At 35.1% G+C, this 20242-nt stretch overlaps 1 protein-coding gene across 4 annotated transcripts in view; it reads right to left on the bottom strand.

Moving 5' to 3' along the window:
* Positions 1–1123: 1123 nt before the first annotated feature.
* The window catches only part of TOR1AIP1 (torsin 1A interacting protein 1), a 45638-nt gene continuing 26519 nt past the window's right edge, over positions 1124–20242 (bottom strand). For 2 of the 4 annotated variants that reach the window (XM_070768526.1, XM_070768527.1), the window contains 7 exons: positions 19414–19497; positions 17383–17439; positions 14847–14888; positions 14243–14311; positions 6004–6048; positions 5590–5646; positions 1124–3651 (listed from right to left, as the gene is read on the bottom strand). In XM_070768526.1, coding sequence (XP_070624627.1) covers positions 2864–3651; positions 5590–5646; positions 6004–6048; positions 14243–14311; positions 14847–14888; positions 17383–17439; positions 19414–19497 — 1142 coding nt within the window. In that variant the 3' untranslated portion in view covers positions 1124–2863. The remainder of the gene's footprint in view (positions 3652–5589; positions 5647–6003; positions 6049–14242; positions 14312–14846; positions 14889–17382; positions 17440–19413; positions 19498–20242) is intronic. The other 2 variants (XM_070768528.1, XM_019976426.2) reach the window with 1 other exon arrangement.

Here is a 20242-nt window from a genome sequence, read left to right as displayed (position 1 = left end):
AACAGGACTTCTCTGAATCTAGGCCAAAGACAGGCTTAAAGCAGGAGTTTCCTCTTTTCCCAAGTCAGTGGCAAACAATGGAAGACTTCTCAGTTTGGTTTCCCAAACTCAGGACTTACACTTTCATCAAAGGTTGTTAAGGTCAGTAAAAATCTTCGTAAGATTTTACTCTGTGGCCTTGATAAGGACAATGTAGAGAAGTCCACTGGTTTTTTTTGCAGTCAATGAGAAATGTTTCTTCATACTGTGAACATCAAGTCCACTTTCTGATGATCTAAGATCAGAGGTAAATTTGGCTTTACAGCTTCAGTTTAGGTATTAACTATGCAAATTCTAAGTTACGAATTATAATTTCTTAGAAATTCTAAGTTTCTAAATTCCCTTCATAGAATGAAAATCAGGTTTTCTTTCAGTTTTTGTTTTGAAGATTAGAGATTAAGAAAACTTTTTTACAAGTAATATGAGTCATTAAAAGACGGGAAGCAAATTATGTTTACAGAAATCTGTAAGGTCAGCATTGCACTGTGGTTTTCCCTGGGCCCATGTAGTCACCCAAAGTCACAATGGCCTAATTTCTAGAGGCCCAAGTTCCTATTTTCAAGCCAATGATTTATTACAATTTCCCCTCCAAAAGTATTATTGGTAACATGAACAAAACAGTATTTTAGGCATCAATGATCTAAAATACAGATGTTCTTGAGCACCCATTTTTAGTGAGGGCAACAAAATCTTACCCTTCATGTGTATAAAGCATAAAAGTATGTATATGATTCACAGTCTGTATGAAGTATTAAAATTTCATGGGGGTAGATGATTAGGGGGGAAAAAAAAACCTAAAAAGGTTCCTTAGGGAGGTGAGAATGAAAAAATTGAGAAACATGGTGTAGATTTTTACCAAGTGAGGAATACTTTAATTCAACTTTCGTGATAATTCAAAATCCCCAGATGAAACAGAAAACCACAGTGATTGTATTTTCTACCAACGTACTTGTGAGCAGCTCCAGTTTTCTCTTTGCCCTTTGTTTCTCCAAGCAGAAGTCACTAAAATTGTTCAAGTATAAAGAAAACCCTAGGAATAATTTTTTAAAAGGTATACGAGTCATTAAACGTACAACACACAGAGTACAAACCAAAAAAGTAAATTTATTTAAATTACTAAAATAGCTTTTAAAGTCATTTACAGATTAGCTGCTACAATTATTTTTCCTGATATAAGTAATATTATTTTAAAAATTTGGTCAATGAAACAGTTAATAAAAACATCTGTTTCTCCGTATAATACATATATGTATAAAATAAGCCTTTTCAAAAATTCTTATTTTAGAATCCTCTATAAATCAAGAATATCTGACTTCTGACAGTGTCGGGAACAAATTATAATAAGTAGTATAAATTTATGAATATTGGTAGTCCTAGTGGGAAGAAATAAGACCATACTCTACCATCAGTTAGGGATCCTCAAAAGGTAAATGAAGAAGCCACTGACAGGCTTTAGTATTCTAAAAACAATATTGTCATTTAAAGGTTTGTAGACAATAAAAAAATAAAGAAAGTTGATCCAGAATTTTAAGATTCTAAGAAAACTAAAGCTGTTGACAGATGAGAAAGCTGTTAAGAGATGCAAAGTTAAAACTGAAATCCTACGGTACAGTTATATACAGCAGTACATCTTAACATCCTTCATATACAGTAAACTTCACTTTCTTTTTGGCTTGAGGCACTCAATAGAATTTATCACGTGCAGAGTAAGTCTTTATACTTGTTACAAGAGTGTCATTAAAGGACGTAGACTGCAACAAATGGACATTCAGAAAATCAAATCCCTCTTCAGTCACTGACAGGTGGTTGACAAAACGGTTTACCAACTTCTGACATTATCTTTCTTAACAAAATTTTCAGGATATGAACAAAATAAACTGCCTGGATTTGCCTGTTCTTAAGAGCCAAGTGAGCAAATATACTAAACCTCATCATATACATGCTTCAGAATCCTTGGGAGGAATAAAAATTTCTTAAAGAAAAATAAAAGTCCCAACAGAATTCACTGAGAATGGAGTTCATACAGCTATGTTTGATGAACCCCTGGTGACAGTGACCTTTTTTTTTTTTAATTTCTGAGTGTGCATGGGGTGGCTTGCAGAATCTTAGCTCCCCAACCAAGGATGGAACCCAGGCCCTTGGCAGTGAGAGCATGGAGTTCCACCCACTAGACCATCAAGGAATTCCCCCAGTGACTTATTTTAATATTTCATCTTGAAGACTTTTCCTCCCCTTTCTTTCTCCATTCCACAACTTTTCCCTGGTCTCCTTTTCCCTGCCCTCCAAAATTAAAGAAAAAAAGAAAGAAACACCCAAACACTCAGATGGCTCTTCATTATTGCCCTTCATTATTTTTGTTCCTATAAGGAGAAGCTGACTAAGGAATTCACATCTAAATGATGTAAAAAGAGAACAAAAACAGGAAAGCCCACAGTTGCGTTCAGGGAGCTGTCTTACTAATAACAAACTCTGTGAAAAAAAATCCAAATTAAAAAATTGGGGAGGATTTACAGGAAGGAGCCAAATCCCTCCCACTGGTCATACCACAGCAATAATGACTCACTCCGGAATCTAAGCAGATCCTCTATGGGACTGTATTTAATTTATAGTCTGTAGATATCATTTACACAGATCTCAGTGGGAAACGAGTCTCTTAGGTAACAGATAATTAGGCTGAATAAACAATACAGATGTTCTATGTTTACCTAAGAACCTAACCTCCTTTAAAAAGAAAACAGTTCTTTCAAAAAGAACTGAGTGCTGTCTCGTTAAAGTTTGAAAAAATTCTCAGCACTTGAGACTTAATTTTCTCTTCTGTCTTCCTTTATAAGCAGATGCCTTTTTTCAGGTCATTTTCAGGTTGTACAGGCAGGACTAAGTGAGAAATACGGCTCCAGAGCCCACTCAATTTGTCTGGGTCCATATGTTTGTAGGAGTTGGGTGTGTCAGAGTTGGTGAACTTGACTTGGAGGAAATCTCTCACTTTTTCTTCAATTTCCTTTAGGCCTAGACTGGTTCCGAGCGTCTCCTCCTCCAACAAGACAGTTAGGACTAAGGCTACATCTTTGAAGGCTGCACTTTCATGGTCACAATACTTATAGAAGATCAAAGTAGAGCCTGCAGGCAGTGACTCAAAGCGGTGGACCACAGCCGCATTCTGGCCATTTCTGAATCCATTGCTCAGTTCCTGGTCTACTTCTTCTTTGACAGTATCACTGTCTCGAGTAGCTTTGCTGGCCCCATCGATCCGTATGGCAGGAACACTCCGGAAGGAGGAGTAGGCATCAGCGATTTGTTCGCTCAGACACCTGAGCGCTTCTTCAGCATCTCGGGCGGCAGTGAGCAGCAAAATCGCAGGCTGAGGCCGAGATTGAGAACCATTGAGATGTTTTTCCAGGAATGTCTGGCTCCTTTTCCACAGCTTCTCATCTTGACCTTGGTACTTATTCATCAGTTGTTTCATCTGGTTCTGGAATTCTTGAACAGCAGTGGTTTCTGCTTCAGGAGGACGAGTGTACAAAAAACCCCCAATGAGAAGAGCGGCTATCACAGCAAAGGGCCAATAACGCTTTGTCTTGACAGAAGACACACTTTTGGGTTGCCCAGTCATTTCTGTTCGGGAAAAAAAATGACACATACAAATATTATTTTCTTAGGTTCAAGAGCAAGTGACTTTTAAAGCCCACATTAATATTTACAAACATTAGATAAGAGAGGGAGGAATTTAAAGAAGGGAGCTGATAACTTACTTTCTTAAAGAAATAATTCAACACATGTATTTTAAGTTATGTATTTACATATGTATGAGTATGTATATGTCTCTTCAATATCAAAATGATAGGAAGTCTCAGAGGAAAAGTAGAATTTAAGTATATGAAATGGCATATGCAAATTGGAAAGAATATAATTTACAAACCAGAGCTATCATTACTACTGCTAATATTTGGGAGGTAAACAATATTAGAAGACACTTTACAAAATAGTTTTAAATTTAGAAACTAACATGGATTATTCTCCAATGTGAAATATTTAATTATAAAAAGGGATAAACTAAAGGATGCATTATAAATGAAATCTTCCATATAACTGCACTGATGCCTATCTTTTGTGGCATGCAGTTGTTAATATTGGCAAATTTTGTTTGTAACTCACTCCTAATTATTATCGGCAATGATATCAATTTATATTTACCTAGTGCTTTGCAGCTGCAGTTTATAAAGCATTTTCTCATATACCGTATCATTTAACCATTTAAATATGAGAGCAATAATATTTTTACTTCCTATTTACGGACCCTGTAGACCAACAGGTCTCAAAGTATGGCTGGTAGGCTATCTCAAGATCTCCTCAAGGGGATCTTTGAGGTTAAAGCTGTTCTCCTATCTTATTCAACCTTTTCCCCGCCATATTGATATCTGCACCAATGGTGTAAAAAGCCTTGGTAGGAAAAACAACTGACGCTTTAGATGAATCACAGGGCAGTGGCACCAAACTATACTAGGACTGTCTTTGTATTCTTCATGGCCATGTATTTAAGGTTATCAATTTCACCTAAGAACATCCTTCATGAAGCATTCAAAGCTATTTACCTTATTAACACTCAATCCTTGAGTATAACATTCTATGTGAAAAAATGGCAAGTATATATAAAGCACTTTGTGCAATTGAGTTGTCAGCTGAACTAGTGCTTTTTCATAGAATTTTTACTGAAAAGGACAAGTGACAAACTATGGCTAGTCAGACTTCGTATTTGGGAGAAATTTTCTTGAAAAGGAACAGTGTGAGCCTCTTGCCTTCAAGGAAACTGACAATCTTTGTTCCCAGTGGTAAAATTCAAGGTTTCAAGTGAAAATTAGAATTGCAGGATATCTGCCATCATGAATTTAACAGCTCTCAATACTTATGACTTCTTTGTCTTGAGACTGGTGGTGATCTTAACAAATGTGATCTTTTTATATAGTATTAAAAACATGTCAGCATTTGGAAGGTCTATATAACTTAGTGAACCAACCTTTTCCAAATGACCAGTGCATGATACTCAAAGTACAAGGAAGACCAATGGGTTTTAACAGAATGTAAAAATGTAACAGAATACAAAAGTTCATTAATATGGCTTCAGATTTCATATTTCAAATAACATTTAGAAACTAATGTTATCTGAGTGTGGGAGAGTATCAAAAGAGAATATTCACAACTGTCTAAAGACTATTAAAACATTATATATCTGTACAAAGCTAAATTTTTGCAGATACCTCAACCAAAACAATATATGGTAACAGGCTAAATACAGAAGCAGAATGAAATTCCAGCTCATTTTATTAAACCAGGCATTAGAGATTAGAGAAAACACAAAATTACTTAAAAATAATTAACAAACATTAAAAAAAAATTTTTTTCAGCTTTAATCTCTAGGTAATTATAGACAGGTATAACCCTTTTTTTCTCAAAGGTCTCTAGGGATACTTATTAAGGGATACTTATTAACTTTCCTAGTGGAAAGTGGTATTGAGACTGAGACTCATTTAATAAAAGGTGAATAGACAAACTTACGTTGGTTGGAGGTTGATGGAGATTGGTTTCCAAGCTCTGATTTCTGAACACTGTCATCTAAAGATAGGAGTAATAAAGATTATCAATTTATGTTTCATAATTTCAGTATTTCCAATAGAAAAAAGAAAATGTCACCAAGAGAAAATAAGGGAGAGATCAGCCAGAAACAGAAGAAAAAGCAGAAGATTCAGGTGTCTACTAGATTGACAGATGTTTGAGACATAAGACCCATTTCTTTCATAATTATTCATGGCACATAAGAGTCTAGTACAAAGCATACTCTTAATACATTAGTTTTGTGAGAAAGCCTTGAATTTGATCCAAATTATTTAATGGGAGTGGTGAAATTTCCGGGACAAAGGTAAGAGGACAAAGAAAACAAGTACAACTATAACAAAAGGAAACATATTATACCATCTGAAAAACTGCCATATATTGAACGCATGCCTGGTGATGATGCTGTAAAGAGGGAAAGAAGGACAAAATATAGATTATGGATTACTGAGCTATTTGGATGAGGGATTTTTAAGGTAAAACTCAATCTTAAATCTTATTTTCCACCTCAAACTGACTCAATACTGCCTCTGGTGCTTCTGACCATTACAAATATCAGTAATATTTTAGAAATTACACTAAAAAACTTTTCACCATTTCTGTTAATAGACAAGTAATTCTGTTTTAGCTTTGTGGCTAAACAATAGATATAAAAAATAATTTTCTCACAACTCCATCAAATCTCTATTTCCATCGTTACTTTAGAAAATAAATAAAAAACTATCCAGCTCTTTCCTTTTCCCCTCCATCTTTTTTGGCATGGTGACAGATTTTAACATCTAAGAAAACGGAAATGGAAAGACAGCGTTTAGAAGGTGAAGAGGATGAGTTATTCATTTGTATGATCTACATTACCAATATTGTCATCTATCACTTGCCTGGAACTTTATAGCTTTTATGTGTATAAGTGATCTTTCTAGGTATATTTACCAACACTTTTCATTGGAGAAACACTGGACTAAACTGGAGGAATACAATTTATGCTGTTGTTTTTAATAGAAATAGCCTTATTTCTGGTCATATGACAAAAAACCTCAAATGAAACAAAATGACATCAACCGTAACTCTAAACTAATAATTGCTTTGCCATTACAGTTTAGTCTAGGAAATGTCATTATTTAGAAGCTTCAAAGTTAGGTCACCAAAATTAAAATTAAAATTCCACTAGATAATGTTTATCTTAAATACCTTACTCCATGACTGCAAAGATCAAATGAGATAATATATGAAAAATCTGTGACATACATGATGATATTAATAATGGAGAATAGCTAAATTTGTTATTATGAAACATATGTAACATTTATAACTCATAGAACATAGAACTAAGAAAACGAAGTTAACACAAACAGAACTCCCATTTACAACAGCATCAAAAAGAAGAAAATATTTAGGAACAACAGACTGGTTCCAAATAGGAAAAGGAGTACGTCAAGGCTGTATATTGTCACCCTGCTTATTTAACTTATATGCAGAATACATCATGAGAAATGCTGGGCTGGAAGAAGCACAAGCTGGAATCAAGATTGCCGGGAGGAATATCAATAACCTGATATGCAGATGACACCACCCTTATGGCTGAAAGTGAAGAGGAACTAAAAAGCCTCTTGATGAAGGTGAAAGAGGAGAGTGAAAAAGTTGACTTCAAACTCAACATTCAGAAAACGAAGATTATGGCATCTGGTCCCATCACTTCATAAAAAATAGATGGGGAAACAGTGGAAACAGTGTCAGACTTTATTTTTTTGGGCTCCAAAATCAGTGCAGATGGTTACTGCAGCCATGAAATTAAAAGACGCTTACTCCTTGGAAGGAAAGTTATGACCAACCTAGATAGCATATTCAAAAGCAGGGACATTACTTTGCCAACAAAGGTCCGTCTAGTCAAGGCTATGGTTTTTCCTGTGGTCATGTATGGATGTGAGAGTTGGACTGTGAAGAAAGCTGAGTGCCGAAGAATTGATGCTTTTGAACTGTGGTGTTGGAGAAGACTCTTGAGAGTCCCTTAGACTGCAAGGAGATCTAACCAGTCCATTCTGAAGGAGATCAGCCCTGGGATTTCTTTGGAAGGAATGATGCTAAAGCTGAAACTCCAGTACTTTGGCCACCTCATGTGAAGAGTTGACTCACTGGAAAAGACTCATGCTGGGAGGGATTGGGGGCAGGAGGAGAAGGGGACGACAGAGGATGAGATGGTTGGATGGCATCACTGACTCAATGGATGTGAGTCTGAGTGAACTCCGGGAGTTGGTGATGGACAGGGAGGCCTGGCATGCTGTGATTCATGGGGTCGCAAAGAGTCAGACACAACTGAGCGACTGAACTGAACTGAATTGAAGAATAATCGAGGAGGCAAAAGAGTTATAACTGAAACTTCTAAAACATTGATGAAAGAAATTAAAGCAGATATAAGTAAATGGAAAAGACATCCCATGGTAATGGATTAGAGAATATTCTTAAAGTGTCCATACTACCAAAAGCAAGCTACAGATTCAGTGCAATCCCTATAAAAATTCCAATGGCATTTCTTTTTTATAGAAAAAGAAAACAATCCTAAAATTCATATGGAACCACAGAAGATCCCAAATAACCAAAACAGCTTTGAATAAGAAGAACAAAACTGGAGGCACCACACTTCCTGATTTCAAAATGTATCACAAAGCTAGAGTAATCACAACACTATGGTACTGCCATAAAAACAGACATAATAGACCAATGGAAGAGAATAGAGTCAGAAATAAACCTAAGATGTGTTCAACTGATCCTCAATAAGGGTGTCAAGAATAAGCAATGAAGAAAAGACAGTCTCATCAAGAAATGGTGCTGGGGAAATTGGATATCCACATATAAAAGAATGATATTGGATCCATATCATATACCACACCCCCAAATCAACTCAAAACAGACTAAAGACTTAAACTAAGAACTGAAATAATACAACTCCCAGAAGAAATATGGGGCAAAACCCTCTTGAAGTTGGCACTGGCAATGATTTCTTGGTTATGACACCAAAAGCACAGACAACAAAAGTAAAATTAGACCAGGGGATGACATCGAACTTAAAAAAGCACAATGACTTACGTGATCAAAATCACAACATCACCTCACATTATCAAATGTATTGTGTAGCTATTACCAAAAAAACAAAAGTGCAAGGTATGTGGAGAACATGTGGAGAAAACAGAATCCCTGTACACTGTTGGTGGGAATATAAACTGGTACAATCTCTAGGAAAAGAATTATGGAGGTTCCTCAAACAATAAAAATGGACAACCATGTGATCTGGCAATCCAACTTTTGGATATATATCCAAAAGAATTGAAATTAGGATCTTGGGAGAGATATATGCACACTCATGTTAACTGCAGTAATATTCACAATAGCCAAAACATGTATGCAAACTAAATGTCCATTGACAAATTAATGGATAAAATGTGATACACACACAAAATGGAATTATTATTCATCTTTTAAAAAGAAGGGAAATTTGCCACTTTTGACAACATGGAAAGCATTATCCCAACGAAATAAGTCCGATCAGTTCAGTTCAGTTCAGTCGCTCAGTCGTGTCCGACTCTTTGCGACCCCATGAATCACAGCACACCACGCCTCCCTGTCCATCACCAATTCCCGGAGTTCACCCAAACTCATGTCCATTGATTCAGTGATGCCATCCAGCCATCTCATCCTCTGTCATCCCCTTCTCCTCCTGCCCCCAATCCCTCCCAGTATCAGAGTCTTTTCCAATGAGTCAACTCTTCGCATGAGGTGGCCAAAGTACTGGAGTTTCAGCTTTAGCATCAGTCCTTCCAAAGAACACCCAGGACTGATCTCCCTTAGAATGGACTGGTTGGATCTCCTTGCAGTCCAAGGGTCTCTCAAGAGTCTTCTCCAACACCACAGTTCAAAAGCATCAATTCTTTGGTGTTCAGCTTTCTTCACAATCTAACTTTCACATCCATACATGACCACTGGAAAAACCATAGCCAGTATGAAAAGGCAAAATGATAGGATACTGAAAGAGGAACTCCCCAGGTCAGTAGGTGCCCAGTATGCTACTGGAGATCAGTGGAGAAATAACTCCAGAAAGAATGAAGGAATGGAGCCAAAGCAAAAACAATACCTAGTTGTGGATGTGACCTTCTATCTATCAGGTCCAATGCGGTAAAGAGCAATATTGCATAGGAACCGGGAATGTTAGGTCCATGAATCAAGGCAAACTGGAAGTAGTCAAACAGGAGATGGCAAGAGTGAACGTCGACACTCTAGAAATCAGCGAACTAAAATGGACCGGAATGGGAATTTAACTCAGATGACCATTATATCTACTACTGTGGGCAGGAATCCCTTAGAAGAAATGGAGTAGCCATCATGGTCAACACAAGAGTCCGAAATGCAGTGCTTGGATGCAATCTCAAAAACAACAAAACGATCTCTGTTCGTTTCCAAAGCAAACCATTCAATATCACAGTAATCCAAGTCTATGCCCCAACCAGTAACGCTGAGGAAGCTGAACAGTTCTATGAAGATCTCCAAGACCTTTTAGAACTAACACCCAAAAAAGATGTCCTTTTCATTATAGGGGACTAGAATGCAAAAGTAGGAAGTCAAGAAACACCTGGGGTAACAGGCAAATTTGGGCTTGGAATACGGAATGAAGCAGGGCAAAGGCTAATAGAGTTTTGCCAAGAAAATGCACTGGTCATAGCAAACACGCTCTTCAACATAAGAGAAGACGCTACACATGGACATCACCAGATGGTCAGCACTGAAATCAGACTGATTATACTCTTTGCAGCCAAAGATGGAGAAGCTCTATACAGTCAGCAAAAACAAGACCGGGAACTGACTGTGGCTCAGATCATGAACTCCTTGTTGTCAAATTCAGACTTAAATTGAAGAAAGTAGGGAAAACCACTAGACCGTTCAAGTATGACCTAAAGCAAATTCCTTATGATTTTACAGTGGAAGTGAGAAATAGATTTAAGGGACTAGATCTGATAGACAGAGTGCCTAATGAACTATGGACGGAGGTTCGTGACATTGCACAGGAGACAGGGATCAAGACCATCCCCATGGAAAAGAAATAAGTCAGATACAGATGTGCAAATACTTCATGATGTCATTTATGTGAGGAATCTAAAATAGTCAAATTCATAGAAGCACGTAGTTTTCAGGGCCTGGGACAGGGGGATATCAGAAAATACTAGTCAAAGAGTACACAGTTTCAGTTAAGTAAGATGAATAAATCCTAGACATCTACTGTGGAGTACCTGTATTTATTGTCCTATATATTAAAAACTTGCTAAGAGGGGTAGATCTTATGTTAAGTGTTCTTATCTCACACACATAACAATAAGTAAAGAGGGTGGGAAAAAACTTTTGGAGGTGATACATATGTTATGGTATAGATTATGGTGATGGTTTCACAGATGTGTACTTATGTTCAAACTCATCAAGTTGTATACATTAAATACATAAATTGTATACATAAAATGTATGTCAGTTACAGATGAATTGATAAAGATGTGGCATATATATATATATATATATATATATACACACACATACTTACATAATGGAATATTAGCCATAAAAGAGAATTAAATAATGCCATTTGCATTGGATGGACCCAGAGACTATCAAACTAAGTGAAGTAAGTCAGAGAAAGACAAATACCATATGATATTATATATGTGGAATCTAAAATACAACACAAAATGAACATATCTACAAAACAGAAACAGACTCATAGACATAGACAGACATAGAGAACAGGCTGACCTGCCAAGAGGGTGAGGGTGGGGAGGAGTGGACTGGGGTCTGGGATTAGCAGATGCAAACTATTATGTATAGGCTGGATAAACAAGGTCCCTGTGTGTAGCACAGGGAAGTTAATTTAATATCCTGTGATAAACCATAGTGGAAAAGCATATGATAAAGAATATACATATATATATAAAACTGGATCGCTGTGCTACACAGCAGAAATTAACACGATGTTGTAAATCAACTACACTTCAATAAAATATTCTTAAAAGGAAGGAAATCCATCAAGATGTTTATCTTGAATCCATGGTTGCAAAGATCCAACGTGACAACACATAACAATGTTTTTACATGCCCTTCTATGATGATTTTAAAGATTATGGAATAGCTACTACATACTGTATGAAAATTTACTATTAACAGCTACTATACACTATACGAAATATTTATTTGTAGAATTCAAAGAACACAAACTTAGCAGGGCACATACTGTTGAGGCAGCACACTGTCTAAAAGGTAAACTCTATCTTTCTTATTAAAAATATGTTTAGAGACAGTAATAAAAATTCCTTTAAAAAAGCTCTTTTTAAAAAGATAAAGCTCAGAGTTTTTTTTAGTATGAAGAGTAGGTAACAATCAATCATTCTATAAAGTCAAAAACAGAGGGCATGAATATTTCATAGGTATTACTACTGATTATTACACGTATATAGTTAACAATAAATAAGTATTAATTATGTGATACATGGGGCTTCCCTTGTGGCTCAGCTGGTAAACAATCTGCCTGCAATTCGGGAGACCTGGGTTGGATCCCTGGGTTGGGAAAATCTGAAAGCCTTCCCACTCCAGTATTCTGGCCTGGAGAATTCCATGGACTATATAGTTCACAGGGTTACAGAGAGTCAGACAGAGTGACTTTCACTTTTCATGTGATACATTGAGACCTGAGCTTCCCTAGTGGCCCAAATGGTCAAAGAATCCACCTACAATGCAGGAAACCTGGGTTGGGAAGATCCCTTGGAGAAGGGGATAGCAACCCACTCCAGTATTCTTGCCTGGAAAATCCCATGGACAGAGGTACCTGGCAGGCTATAAAGTCCATGGGGTCAAAAAGAGTTGGACATGACTGAGTAACTAATACACTGAGACTTAAAAAATGTGTTCACATATCGAGCTCATTAGAATAACCCAGTTATAGGTACTACCGTCCCAACTTTTAAGTTAAGAAAATTGAAGTTGACAACAGTTAAGTGACTTTAGCGAGATCACTCAATTAGTAAATAGAAGATCTGGGACCACAACCCTGTAGCTCTAATTCCAAGCTCTCCTCTTTTCTCTATACTACTTTCAGAGGCAGGTTCCAAAACATGTATACTGAGGAAGCACAGACTTGGAGGCCTGACTTTCCATGGACAGTTTTCCTTACTCTCACTATTTTATCACCTGGGAAACACCAAAAGTAAAGACAGTGGCTCTATCTTTCCCAAAAGGTTTGGATACATGCAGAAACCTGAACTGGGACCTGTCTACCCAAGAAGCCAGGACTAACAAGGAATAATAACAATCTGAAATCCAAGTTCACATAAATCTAAAAATGAGTATTTTTTTTCTCAAAGAAGCAGAAATTCAGAGTTAAGACAATGAGATTGAAACTCGGAAACCTAAGGAAAATTTTTTCAAATGATCTTAGGTTGAAGAGAAATTTATAAGGCTGTCTAGAAACCACTGCAGTCTTCTACTTTGAAAATTCTTCCTGTTTATTGTTCTTATCTTAAAGTCCTTGTGCAGTCAAAAATCTAAAAAATGTTGTTATCTGCACCTTGATGTACAAACTTCTGCTACATAATTTCTATTTAATTCTGGAAGTCCTATATATAAGGTGGATGGCTATCAATCAGCATATAACTGTTTACGCGATAGCAAATGTACAAACTTAAGACAAAGCAGAAATGCAAACAGAGAATATACTACATAGGAGTTATCAATTTAGTTTAAGGCATGGCATGGATTTTTTTAATACAAAGTTTAATGTGGATACATTGCTATAGGTGTTACGATAGACAATGAATTCAAAGTTTTACAGCACCTATTTGTTTCTTAAATAAATATTTCTTAAACTCTATGACATCTACTCTATCTTAAACCTAAACATGAAAATACAATTTGAGGATTTCAGCATTTATAACTGAAAATACAATTTGAGGATTTCAGCATTTATAACTGAAAAATAATGGGCATGCAAAGCTGGTCTAAGTGTTTATTTACATAATGGTAAACAACTGTTTACCTTCCCTGGTGGCTCAGCTGGTAAAGAATCCACCTACAATGCTGGAGACCTGGATTCGATCTCTGGGTTGGGAAGATCCCAACCAGAAGAGAACAGCTACCCACTTCAGTATTCTGGCCTGGAGAATTCCACGGACTGTAGAGTCCATAGGGTCGCAAAAGTCAGACACTACCGAGTGACTTTCACACTAACAATTGTTAAATATAAAAAAAAAAAAACTGGTATTGTCAAAAGATCAGAATTTCATTTTCATGTGCAGATTGTACAACTGCTGGATAGAACTGACAACTTGTCAAGTACAGACGTATCATCCACTGGTTTTCTCACACTACTATCTACATTTTTTACCAGTCCAAACATAAAAATAACTACACTAGCAATCATAATAAAAGTCCTTTATTAATGAGATCACAAACAACTCAAATGCTTATCTGAAGAATTAAACAGCTTTATCTGTTAAATAATCAAGAAAACAGCAAATAAAATTACTTCAATAACAGATTTAAAAATACTTCAATAACAGGTACAGATTTATCAACTTACTTAGCATCCTAGTCCTTATTCTTACGGTTTTTTCAGCCCATTCCTGAGGAGTTTTCTGATATCCTGAGCCTGCAACATATCAAGATATCACTGCACATACTTTGAAAATGTATACTATATCTAAGTGTTATAAGGTACATTTATCAGAAAGGTAAAACAAAGTTAAGGAGGGAAAAAACAAAAGCAATAGGTTCAGAAGTTAACAATAATGTCAAAAGATCACATCCGTGAGGATGAACTACTTCCCACAACAAAAAAGGCAACAAATAAACACATAATCTCCTAACAGACAAAACTATGTACAAGTCCTTTGCTATGGTCTATGAGACTGGGATTGTCAATACTTGAACTTCATTAACTAACACTTTGGTGTTAATTAAGAAGAGAAAGGTTAACCTTTACTTTTGAAAATAAATTATGTTTGGTAAAGTAGTCCTGAGCACATTTCCACATCAGAGCACCAGTATTACATACAGCACCAAGCTGTGGTGGGTTAAAAGGCAAAGGGGTAAAATGACTGTCAATCCTATTCAGAGTTTTGTTGGCAGAATAAAACTGGGTTAGACTTGGTTAACTGATAAAGAAGAGACAACCAACCACTTACTTAGCTTCAATGGTTGCTCATCAAAAGCTGTGAAGTCTCCACCTGAAACAGAAGCCAGAGATAAGGTCATAGAAACCTTGGGGAAAAAAATGAAGATGGCTGGATGCATAGACATGTTGCTTGTTTACTACTGACACCAAAACCAAACAAAAAAATCAAACCTTTCTGTCATCAGTCCCAAACATATACAACCTGTGTTTTCCTTTCCTAAACTTCAAAATGTTCAGGAGTTGGATAATAAGAAGCTAGCTTTAAGAGGAACACCATCAAAATAACGGCTAAATGTACTGACTGCTTAACCAGTACTAAGTATAATTTTATTAATTCTCACACTTTATGTGGTAGATACTATTGTTCCTATTTCACAAATAAGGAAACTGAAAATTTCCCCAAAATTAAATATGTAAAGGTAGTAGGACTGAGATATAAACCCAGCAGTTCATATATGACAGTATATACCACACAAGCAGATTTGTGAACACCGTATAAGCAAAGTAGTGCAAGACGCTACCTTCATGTTTTGGGATGCTATTTAAGGACAACTATAAAATGATGCAAGGGGATAATTAGAAAATGATATTACAATTATAATGTGGTAGATTTCCAAATCTGCCCTGAAGAAACAAGTTACTTCTACCTACTGATACAAGCATCAATATAAATTTATGTTCAACGTAATTTTTTTTCCTGACTATAAATGTAATATATATGCTGGCTGTAATACAAACACACCATTCTAGAAATGCATAACCTAAAAATTCATTAACATCTACTATGTGTCTACTATGTGCAAAACACTGTAGGGAAACTATGATGAATAACACAGACAGACGTATATTCCAGATTTGTTTTCAGTCTATACTAACAAAGAACTCCAAAAAAGTAGACACATGCTTTTTTGTATTGTCTTTCATTGATTCTATGAAGTAATTTTTAAAAAAACACCTTTGCATTAGGGCTGTAACTTACAATCAAGGGTATGACACAGTTTAACTAGATGGTTTTCTTTCTCAGTGACATGTAAAAGCAATGGCATTTTACATTCAATGAAATATATACTGATCACCTAACTCATTTTCCATAACTGTAAAGTATACCATAAGTATAGCATAATTAATATAGGGAGACACATTTCAGAGCTTCCAAACAGTAAAGATTTAGAATAACAAAGGGCAAATATATAAGATGATTCAGAGTAATTTTCCATAAAAGATTGATTTTTGTTTCAGCTGCTTTAAATTCCAAACTTAGAACCTACTAAAAACTAATACATTTATAGTATATATATATACACACACACACATATATATGTATGTATATAGGTTTAGTAGGTTTGTGTATGTATATATGTATGCACACACACACATATATATGTATACTTACATATATATATATATATATATATATATACACACACACACACATATATAAAGTGGAATTCTATGAACATATTGATTATAAAACAGATTTCCAAAGCATTTCTTTATAAAAATAGTCTCATGGCTAGTCTCGTGGCTTCACTGGTGGCTCAGTGGTAAAGAATTTGCCTGTTAAGGCAGGAGATATGTGTTCAATCCCTGATCCAAGAAGATTCCACATTCCATGGAGCAACTAAGCCCATGTGTCACAACTATTAAGCCTGTGCTCTAGAGCCCAGCAGTGGCAACTACTGAAGCCCACGTACCCTAGAGCCCAGGCTTCACAACAAGAGAAGTCACTGCAGTGAGAAGCCTGCCACCACAACTGGAGAGTAGCCCCTGCTCTCTGCAACCAGAGAAAAGTCAGTGCAGCAATGAAGACTCAGCACAGCCATAAATAAATAAATAAAATGACATATATTAAAAAACATGTTTCTTTAAAAATATAAAAAGTCTCATTTTTAAAATGGCCATGTGGGAGGAAAACGAAGTCCTTGAAGATTTTACATTCCAGGATATTTTTGATTGATTATTCATTTGAATTTTGGGATTTTACTTAAAAATGGAAAAGAAAAAAACAGTGTAATTTCTGCTTAATCTAAGAAATACATACTCATTATAGATAATCTACAAAATATAGATAAAAGAAAATGAAAAACATCAACAACGGTTTTACTGTCCTGAACACATCATTATTAGCATCTTCATATTACCTCCCAATCTGTGTTACATTTTCTCAACATTTTATTATGAAAAATTTCAAAGTTGGAAGCAAGGCTGTAAGACTGTTATATACACACCAACTAATGTACCATGAACTTTACTATACCTGATTTATCAACAAATGTGTACTGCAAACAAGGACATTCAACAAGCCGCAGAAAGCAGTAGTTTTTTGTTTTTCTTTCATTCAAAAATCAAAGTTGAGTACAGAGGTGATTAACTCAAGAAGCAAATTCAAGATACAAGATGAGTTGTTTTTTTTTTTTTTTAACATTCACTATACCCTCTTTCAACATTTTACACTAAACTGCAAAAGACAATCTTCAAAAATAAGAATAGCATTTGACCACAATCACATCTAGACTTTTAAGAGTGTAAATTATGGTTTTACCTACTTTGTGATGACTGCCAAAATGATTCTTTATATTGACTTGACGATCTGGTGGTTTGGTCTAAAAACAAAAAAGAAATATAGTATACTATAAAGCACATTTAACTTTCTAAGTGCACATTTACCAGAAAATAATGAATAATCAAAAGAGCAAAAATATTCAGATAAACCTCAGGGAATTCAACACTTGAATGTGAATGTATAATTTATTTAAAAAAATAGTTTCTAAAGGGTCATCATGTTATATCTGAAAAATTAATTATCTGTCTTTTCTTTTTAAAGATAAAAGTAAGATACAGAACATGGCAGGAGATAAAAGAAATAATGACACCTGTGAGTGGGGGAAAATCTTAAAAGTTTACAATAATGGATCTTCCTGGAATCATTACCATGCATTTTGCTTTAAATTTTTCTTGTAAATGATCAAGATGTTATATATTTTAGTCTTCCCTTCTTAAAAATCTTCATTTTTTTTTCATTTACAAGTAGAATTTATAACAAATTATGTTTAAAAGCAATCAGATTGCTATCTTGGGAGCAAAAGTACTTGACATCCAGGCAGTGGCTAAGTAGTTTTGCTAGTGTACTCCTATGAACTAAAAAACTTTTGAGCATCAATCTCCAAAATATATTTTAAATTTATATATAAGCATTACTAAAATAATATTAACTAATGTACATACTATAAAACAAACTAAAATAGACATTTTAAATGGATGAAATAAAAGCTGTAACACACTAAAATCTCATATTTCCCTTCTGCACTCCAGTGGATTTTCTCCCACCTCTGTGGTGACAACAGGCCCAGAAGAGAATCTAGAAACATCAGTATTCTTCCTAATATGCTTCACTTCTTTGTTCTTTAGCTCGAGTTTTCTTCTGCATGGGGTATATGTGGTTCAATAAGAATTTATTAGAATTCAAAAGCGATTACAGAGCCTGTGGTTTATGTGGTTCCAAAGAGTAGCCCTGGTGGCAATGGTATCGAGCTAGCGGCTATACGAATGGCTTACTCAGTCTTTCAGTTTTAGAGCATAGGTGTATGCATATAGGAAAACTAACAACAACTAACAGCAGCACGTAATTTGAGTGTTTACTATTTGCCAGGCACTCTGAGTAATTTAACCTCACAACAAACCAGTGAGGAAACTGAGGAACAGAAAAGTTAAGCAATTGCCTGAGGGCACAAAACCTATCAATAGTACTGGAAGAGTGAAACCCAGTGAAACTCAAGAGCCACGATCTTAACCACTATATTAGAGTCTTGCATATCTCCCTTGGGATTTATGTGTCAAGAAAGGATGGGGAAAAATGACAAAGGATGGGAAATATAAAGAATATCAAATGTCCATAAACTGGCTTCTGAGCTCATTTTGAAAGTAGAATGATTAAGTAAAACATAAACAAATTATAGAAATTCTCTAAAGGTGGGGAAGAGTAAATAGAGATTTAATTGTTAATGGGACTAACATATAAATAAAACTACTCATAAGTTACACTGTTTACAAATTTGATCGGCACTCTCATTAAGCCTCAAGCTGGCACTTCTTTTTCCTCAGTTGATTTTTTCCTTGAATAAACTTAAACATCAATTTTCGTGAACAATCAGAAACTGTTACTGCTAACTTGGTGTGAATTTGAACAATTCAGATAAAAGTAGTAATCTAAGTTTACCAAAACTTCCTAAAACCTAGCTAACACTCCTGACAGTATAGTGAGTCTATGCCAGTGTAATCAGTTTCTCTACCATAAAGTTTTTTAAAAACCACAAATAACTTTTTTTTTGGTGCAAAAAAATATGTTCCACAAATAACAAGGCAAGGTAGAAGTGATATGTTTGTTTAGATATTATATTACTAATCCAGATACATATGTGGAATCAGTAATTTTAATAAATGTTTAAAAGTACACTTTTTAAAAAGTAGTTTTAATACTTTAAAATATTTTTTAAAAAAGCAAATTCAGAGAATACTTTATACTCTACCTAGAACTACAGCTCCTAAGATAAGAGTCATAAAGCATAAAGCAATGTTACCTCCAGACTCAACAGAATCCCCGGATCTGACCTTAACAGTAACATCACTGTCAGAGTTGTCTTGATCATTTTCCTCAGTTTCCCCTAAAACAAAATAAAAACACACTATTATAGTCTTTATTCTATGTCTTAAAAAATCTGGATAAAAAAAAATAAAAACAATCTGACATTAAAATGAAGCCTTTTAAATAATCAGATATAGAACTGCTATTATACTTACTATCCTGAGTCACAAAGTTCTAAATAAGCTAAAATTGAGCTCATTTATTTCATGTTCTCTGAAGTACATAATTATATCCCAAATGAATATTCAGTAAGATTGTATTCTAAGGCTTTAGAGTAAAAAAGTAAACAAAAGAACATTAAACAGAAGGAAAGTTTTACCTTATGGTGAGGAAAAGTACATACAATTAGTGTACAAATTCATACAAGATTAGCATATGCACTAATGCGTTTACATATATGTGTGTATGTTTGCAAAAAGGGTGTGTATATACATACACCCATACACAAACATTTCAGTATGCAGGGGACTAATCTCAGATTACGGTGAACCTAAAAGCAGACTAACCGATGGCTGATTCATGTTGAGGTTTGACAGAAAACAACAAAATTCTGTAAAGCAATTATATTTCAATTAAAAAATAAATAAATTTAAAAAAACACACTAAATTTTACGGTACTATTCAAATATAAGATTTGGAAAACTGGTTATTTTAATACCATAATCAAAGGCTAGAACATGACAGAAATGGAACATATTAGCTTTGCTTAAATTAATTTCAACATACAAAAGATGCTTAAACTATACATAAGAGCCATCATCACG

Source organism: Bos indicus, chromosome 16, assembly GCF_029378745.1.
Source record: "Bos indicus isolate NIAB-ARS_2022 breed Sahiwal x Tharparkar chromosome 16, NIAB-ARS_B.indTharparkar_mat_pri_1.0, whole genome shotgun sequence".
Classification (NCBI taxonomy): Eukaryota; Metazoa; Chordata; class Mammalia; order Artiodactyla; family Bovidae; genus Bos; species Bos indicus.
The sequence above is the reverse complement of the archived record's forward strand: the minus strand, read 5'-3'. Positions and strand labels throughout refer to the sequence as shown.